Source organism: Aegilops tauschii, chromosome 7 (assembly GCF_002575655.3).
Source record: "Aegilops tauschii subsp. strangulata cultivar AL8/78 chromosome 7, Aet v6.0, whole genome shotgun sequence".
NCBI classification, from domain to species: domain Eukaryota; kingdom Viridiplantae; phylum Streptophyta; class Magnoliopsida; order Poales; family Poaceae; genus Aegilops; species Aegilops tauschii.
Genome location: NC_053041.3, coordinates 485912515 through 485918791, shown reverse-complemented (window position 1 = coordinate 485918791; position 6277 = coordinate 485912515). Strand labels below are relative to the sequence as shown.

At 56.9% G+C, this 6277-nt stretch overlaps 1 protein-coding gene across 1 annotated transcript; it reads left to right on the top strand.

Annotated features, from left to right (window-relative positions):
* The first annotated feature begins 295 nt into the window (after positions 1 to 295).
* Positions 296 to 2930, top strand: LOC109740447 (calmodulin-binding receptor kinase CaMRLK). The gene is made up of 2 exons (XM_020299510.4): positions 296 to 1937; positions 2078 to 2930. The coding sequence occupies exons 1-2, from the start codon at positions 602 to 604 to the stop codon at positions 2719 to 2721; spliced, it is 1980 nt and encodes a 659-aa protein (XP_020155099.1). The 5' UTR covers positions 296 to 601; the 3' UTR covers positions 2722 to 2930.
* The last annotated feature ends 3347 nt before the right edge of the window (positions 2931 to 6277 follow it).

The window sequence follows — 6277 nt, the reverse complement described above, 5'->3', positions numbered from 1 at the left end:
CCTGCCCGTCGGGCTCAGTTCCAGGCCCGAGCCTGGCCCGATGGCACACTCGGGCTCGGCGCGGCCCGAGATTTTCAGGCCGGGTTGGGTTGGGCCGGGCTGCCCATGGCCAGGCCTAATGCAAACCCTAGGTTTTTCGCTTAGACTAAAAACAAGGCAAGAAATTGGAGGAGTTTCGTTTGTCTCCAAACACTACGATAGCACTCCCATCAATTTCTGAGGGAAATTCTGAGCATTAGCTTCGAAAGTCAAGAATGCAGAACAAGAAAAGGGGAATTGGCGTAGCAGATCAACCATCCTCATTCTGTCCACCTGACTCCACTCTTCCCAAGTCCACGATGGAGATGAGAAACCAACAACTCCTCGCCCCCATGTTTCTATCAGCACGCACTGCCACTATCCCCAGTAGCAGCTATTAAACCAGCTCACACACATCCCACCCAGAAAAAACTGAAAAGCACAGCAGCTCCCCTGCACGGCGTACTGCTCCATTCCTCCTCCTCCTCCTCCTTCAATGCCGCCCGCGGTTCAAACCTCCCATCTAATAACTGCGCCGCACCCGTACTAGGTACGAGTAGACTTCAAGTGCTCGTCCACCACCATGCCACTCCACTCCCACGTCCGCCGCCTCGTGCTCTTGCTGCTAGTTCTTTCCACTACGTTTCCCGACCCTGTCTCCTCTTCTTGCGCCGGCGGCGTCCGGGACGACGCGGCGATCGTCGCGGCCGCGTTCCGCTACGTGCGCAACTTCCGGCCGCAGGGCGTGCCGGCATGCAGGCCCGTCCGGGAGCTGCGCCTCCCGTCGCGGAACCTCACGGGCGCCGTGGCGTGGGCGGCGCTCGCGAACCTGTCCGCCCTCGCCGCGCTCGACCTCTCCGGGAACGCGCTCCAGGGCGCCATCCCCGGCGGCTTCTGGCGCGCGCCGGCGCTCCGCGCCGTCGATGTGTCGGGGAACCAGCTCGGCGGCTCGCTGCGGGTGGAGCCGAACCCGCGGCTGCAGTCCCTCAACGTGTCCGGCAACCGCTTCACCGTCGTCGCGGGGGTGGACGGCCTCCCGGGGCTCGACGCCCTCGACGTGTCGGCGAACAGGATCCGCGCGGTGCCGCAGGGGCTGAGGCGGCTGACGCGATTGCGCCGGCTCGACCTCTCCCGGAACGCGATGCGCGGGAGGTTCCCCGGCGACCTGCCCCCGCTCGACGGGGTCCGTTTCTTGAACGTCTCGTACAACAACCTGTCCGGCGCGGTGAACGCCAGCGCCGTGAAGAAGTTCGGGCCCTCGGCGTTCATCCACGCCGGCAATGCTTCATTAGTGTTCTCAAAAGACTCCCCTGCGCGGCCTCATCCACCGCCTCCGCCGCCACGAGGAACAAGTGCAAAGAAGGCTCATCCCGCGAGGACGGCGAAGAGCACGGCAACGAAAACGAAAAGAAAGAAGCATCTGGGCGTGGTCGCCGTGGCGATTGTGTGCGGGGTGGCGTCGGTGGTCGTCCTGCTCTGCTTGGTCGGATCCGTGGCGTGCGGGGTGGTGAGGTGCAGGAAGAGGAAGAACGGAGACAAGGAGGCGGAGGAGAAGAAGGTGCAGTGGGGTGAGAAGGAAGAAGACGAGGTGGTTGTGGCGGCGGCGACATCAAAGGGGGCATCGGCCGCGCCGGTGGTGCTCTTCGAGCGGCCGCTCATGGAGCTGACGCTCGCCGACCTCGCCGCGGCCACTTCCGGTTTCGGCCGCGAATCCCAGCTCGCGGAGCGCGGTGGCCGCAGCGGCGCCGCGTACCGCGCCGTTCTGCCCGGGGACCTGCACGTCGTCGTGCGCGTCGTGGAGGGCGCCATGGCCGGGGTCGGGGAGGACGACAACCCGGCCGCCGCGGCCGCGGCGTTCCGTGAACTCGCGCGGCTCCGGCACCCCAACATCCTTCCGCTCCTTGGATACTGCATTGCAGGTGAGTCCAGATTACTTTGGATTCTTTCTTTTCTGGTTGGAGCAGTTAGGTTCGGTGAGCAGGTCAGATGGATTGCCAGTGTGAGCTGAGCAACATAAAGTCTTGGCTTTTGAAATTGGAATTCCGGCCATTTATTGCAGGGAGGGAGAAGCTGCTGCTATACGAGTACATGGAGAAAGGCGACCTCCACCGGTGGCTCCACGAGCTGCCGGCGGGGCGGCCGGACATGGACGACGCCGGCGGGGACATCTGGGAGGCGGCGGAGGACAAGCGGTCGATATCCGACTGGCCGACGCGGCACCGCATCGCGCTAGGCGTCGCCCGGGGCCTGGCGTTCCTGCACCAAGGGTGGGCCGGGTCATGCCGGGCGACGGTGCACGGCCACCTCGTCCCGACCAACGTCCTCCTCAGCGACGACCTGGAGCCCCGGATATCCGACTTCGGGCACCTCGGCGGCGGCGGCGGCGAGGACGACGACGCGACGCCGGAGGCGGACGTGTACGGGTTCGGCGCGCTGGTGCTGGAGCTGATGACGGGGCAGGCGAGGTGGGACGAGGCGTCGGTGAGCTGGGCGCGCGGGCTCATCCGCGACGGCAAGGGGCTGGACATGGTGGACCCGCGGGTGCACGGCGGCGAGGCGGCGGAGCGGGAGATGGTGGAGTGCCTGCGGGTGGGGTACCTGTGCACGGCGCACTCGCCGGACAAGCGGCCGACGATGCAGCAGGTGGTGGGCGTGCTCAAGGACATCCGGCCTCGTGCGCTCGACGGCGGTGGCGACGCGTGATCATGCCATGCATGCACTGCCAGTGCGCTGCGTGTGAACTGCGCGCGTGCGTGCGTGGCTTGAACTGCCAGCCACCAGCACATGCCCTCGCTCGAGTGCACCATACACGTCACGGCTTTTCCTTTTTTCTACTGTAATAATCGGTAGGCCTCGTACGATGTGCAGTAGCAGTGACAATTCCGTCGCAGGGAACATTTGATTTCAGACCATTTCTCTCGTGTTGCTGCGCCCGTACACCATAAATGTGTTCCCGCCATTTAATTGCAAAAGCTTACACCAGAGCTCCATCGACAAGAACCAACGGGCAGCATTATGATCCAAGTTCCAACATGATTAGGAGGAGCAAGAAAAGATGCATGGCACCTGCATCTGCATGTGGAATCCATATGGCTTGGTACAAAAGGCCAGATCGAGGTGGAGAGGACGTAGGCGGACATGCTTTGCGAGTATGGCGTGGCAAGATATTGCTAAACTAGCAAAAGGAGATGTAAAACGAACCAACATGGGTTAGTGGAGATGAATGCGAGGTTGTTAAAATGTTTATACGGCTGGGAGTCAGAGATGAGATCTCACTGGGGTTGAGTTGGTTAGCCGCCTCGGCCGGGACCTCGGCGCTTTTGGCCCTTTTAGGTTTGTGAGGCCACACTACGCGAGAGTACAAATGGTCAAGAAAGGGCTCGATCTTGTCGGGTTGCCGCTGGATCGTTGTGGGCAGGGAGGCTGCGGCGACAGTTCAGGTCAGCGATGAGGTCTTGCTGGCTTGTTTCCACCGGTTGGTACCAGCCACAGTGGCGCTTCTGTCACGATGTGGGTGTGGGTCTAAGAGAGGACCGACTAAGTTGGAAGCACACCGAAGATGAAACTGTGTAGTACGTAGTACGTGTCCGTCCTGACTTCTCGGCATAGTTTAAAAAACCGAACCGGAAATCGAACCGGAAAGGTTATCGGTTCAGGTTTTTACTAGTCGACCGCCGGTTCACCGGTTTGATTGTCGGTTTTTTAAGCAATAAAATAACATATGTTGAGTAATATATGTGCTAATACAGTGTGAAATAATGGTCAAATAAAATTATTTCCATATAGTGGACAACAAAGTAGCACAACCGAGTTGGTTATTTGGCCGTGGGCAGGCCCCCCGTACTGCTCACACGTCCTAGGATTGAATTCCACTTCTCCCAATTTCTATTAAAAGATTCCTGGTTTTTCCCGGTTCAATGGCCCGGTTTTTTCACCGGTTTTCCAAAAAACCGGCCGGTTTTACCGGTTTTCTCCGGTCTGATTGCAGAACGGTCTTATTAGCTTAAAAACCGATGAGGCTGCCGGTTCCGGTTTTTTCCGGTTCGACCGCCGGTCCAGTCCGGGTTTTTAAACTATGCTTCTCGGTTATTGTAACGTAAATGTCACTTCGCCTAAGAAAAAATATGGAAGAGTCTGGGAATGCAATAGCTCGGGGCGGCGGCCCGGTGGAAGATGCTGGTGTGGGTTGGCGTCGAGGCTTCTGTGGTGACGATGGCGGGCATGAGCGAAGTTTTTTTTAGGTCAAAGTTGCCGCTTTATTTAACTTACGAAGTTCGGAATCTCATCCGACAAAACAGAAAGAACGAAATCCGGGGGAGCCCCCATTCAAACCTTACAAAGTTCATCACCCACACCTACTCTAGCTAGCTTATGTGCGGCAACATTTGCAGAACGTCTAATCCACGATACCTTAAACTCAACAAAAGATCTCAGCAAAGTTTTGATCTCCTCCACCAATGGCCCGGACGCCGAGAGCTCCTTTGAGTGATTCTTCAGCATATGCACCACTCCTTGAGAGTCTAACCCCACATGTAATCTTTGCAAGTTAACATCGTTCGCCACCTCGAGAGCCCGCTTACATGCCAAGATCTCTGCTACCTCGGGATCAGTCACGACAGAGAAATGGTGACACACACCCGCTCTGAAGGGCCCCATATGGTCCCTTAGCACAGCCCCTCCGCCTGCCTTGTCCCCCATTTTTGAAGTTGCACCGTCGGAGTTAACCTTGATCCAGCCCTCGGCCGGCGGTTCCCATCGCTGGGGCTGCGGATGAGCTGGAATGTTGCTTGAAGTGGGATGTGCCAACATCCAATCCTCCATCTGCCTCAAAACTGTGGCCAAAATTTCATGTGGCGGCTTGATCTTCTTCCTATCTCACGCCTCGTTCCTGGCTAGCCAAAGGCCATATAACGCCAGCACCGTCGCTTGTTTTGCGTCATCGGATGCTCCTGCTAGCCACTGCATTAGCCAACGAGCTACCTCTCCCTGGGAGTCAAACTGGCACGGTGTGATCTCCACCATATCTCCCATTTCCGAGCGAAATAGCTGCCAAAAAAGTACAGAGTGTTGACACGACCAAAACCGATGATCTATAGTTTCCCCACGACCACAGGCAACGCAAAATACCCCAGGCTTTGTCCTTCTCCGATGGAGCTCTGACCCAACCGCCAAGCCATTTGAAATCAACCTCCAAAGATGAATTTTGGCCTTCCCTAGTGCGTTCGTGCCCCATAGCGCCATATACCCCCCGTGTTTATTCACAGAGCTAGAAGATTCCGGCCGTCCGGAGCTCGCTCTAATCATAGCCATTTTCAGATGATAGGTAGAACGTACCGTGAAGGCTCCATTCTTCGTGTAGTTCCACGCTTGACAGTCATCAACTCCCACTCCGCCCACCACTATCTGCAATATGTCGCTGGCATCATCCGGCGTGAACATCTCGAAGACCCGGTCGCGGTTCCATGTTCTACCATCCGCTGCAAGGAGGTCAGCCACCTTTGTCACACCCAGCATATATATCTGGCCAAGTGGCTTCATAGATCCGTTCCTCGGAATCCAGTTACTGTGATGTATGTTAACTTTGGAGCCGTCTCCAATTCTCCAAACAAGCCCTTCTTGAAGGAGATCTCTGCCGTGCAAAATGCTCCTATAAGTATATGAGGCTGTCGAAGGGCACGTCGCACTCAATATGGAATCATCTTTGAAGTAGCGCGCCTTCAACACTCTCGCAACTAAAGACTCCGGGCATTGCAGGACTCGCTAGGCTTGCTTTGCAAGGAGAGCCTGGTTGAACGCTACCGGATCACGGAATCCCATCCCGCCATCCCGCTTGGAGGTGCACATTTTCTGCAAGGAAATCCAATGTACCTTTCTCTCACCGTCCCTTGCCCCCCACTAGAATTTCGAAGAGATAGAATTCAGATTCCAGCACGTTTTCTTTGTGAGGTGGAAACAACTCATGGTGAAAGTTGGTACTGATTGGAGTCCCGACTTGATGAGAACCTCCCTTGCTTTCTTAGACAGACCCAAGCCCTTCCATCCGCTACATTTTCCTTTCGAGCTCTCTGTGACATACCGAAACGTACCCTCTTTTGATCGTCCAACTTGTGTTGGGAGACCGAGGTACCGTTCGCTTAGGGCTTCCGAGGACACACCCAACACCGATTTGAGCTCCTCTTTAGTGATGTCCTGACAACCTTTGCTGAAGAAGATTGAAGATTTTTGCAGATTCACCTTCTGACCCGAAGCCTCCTCATGT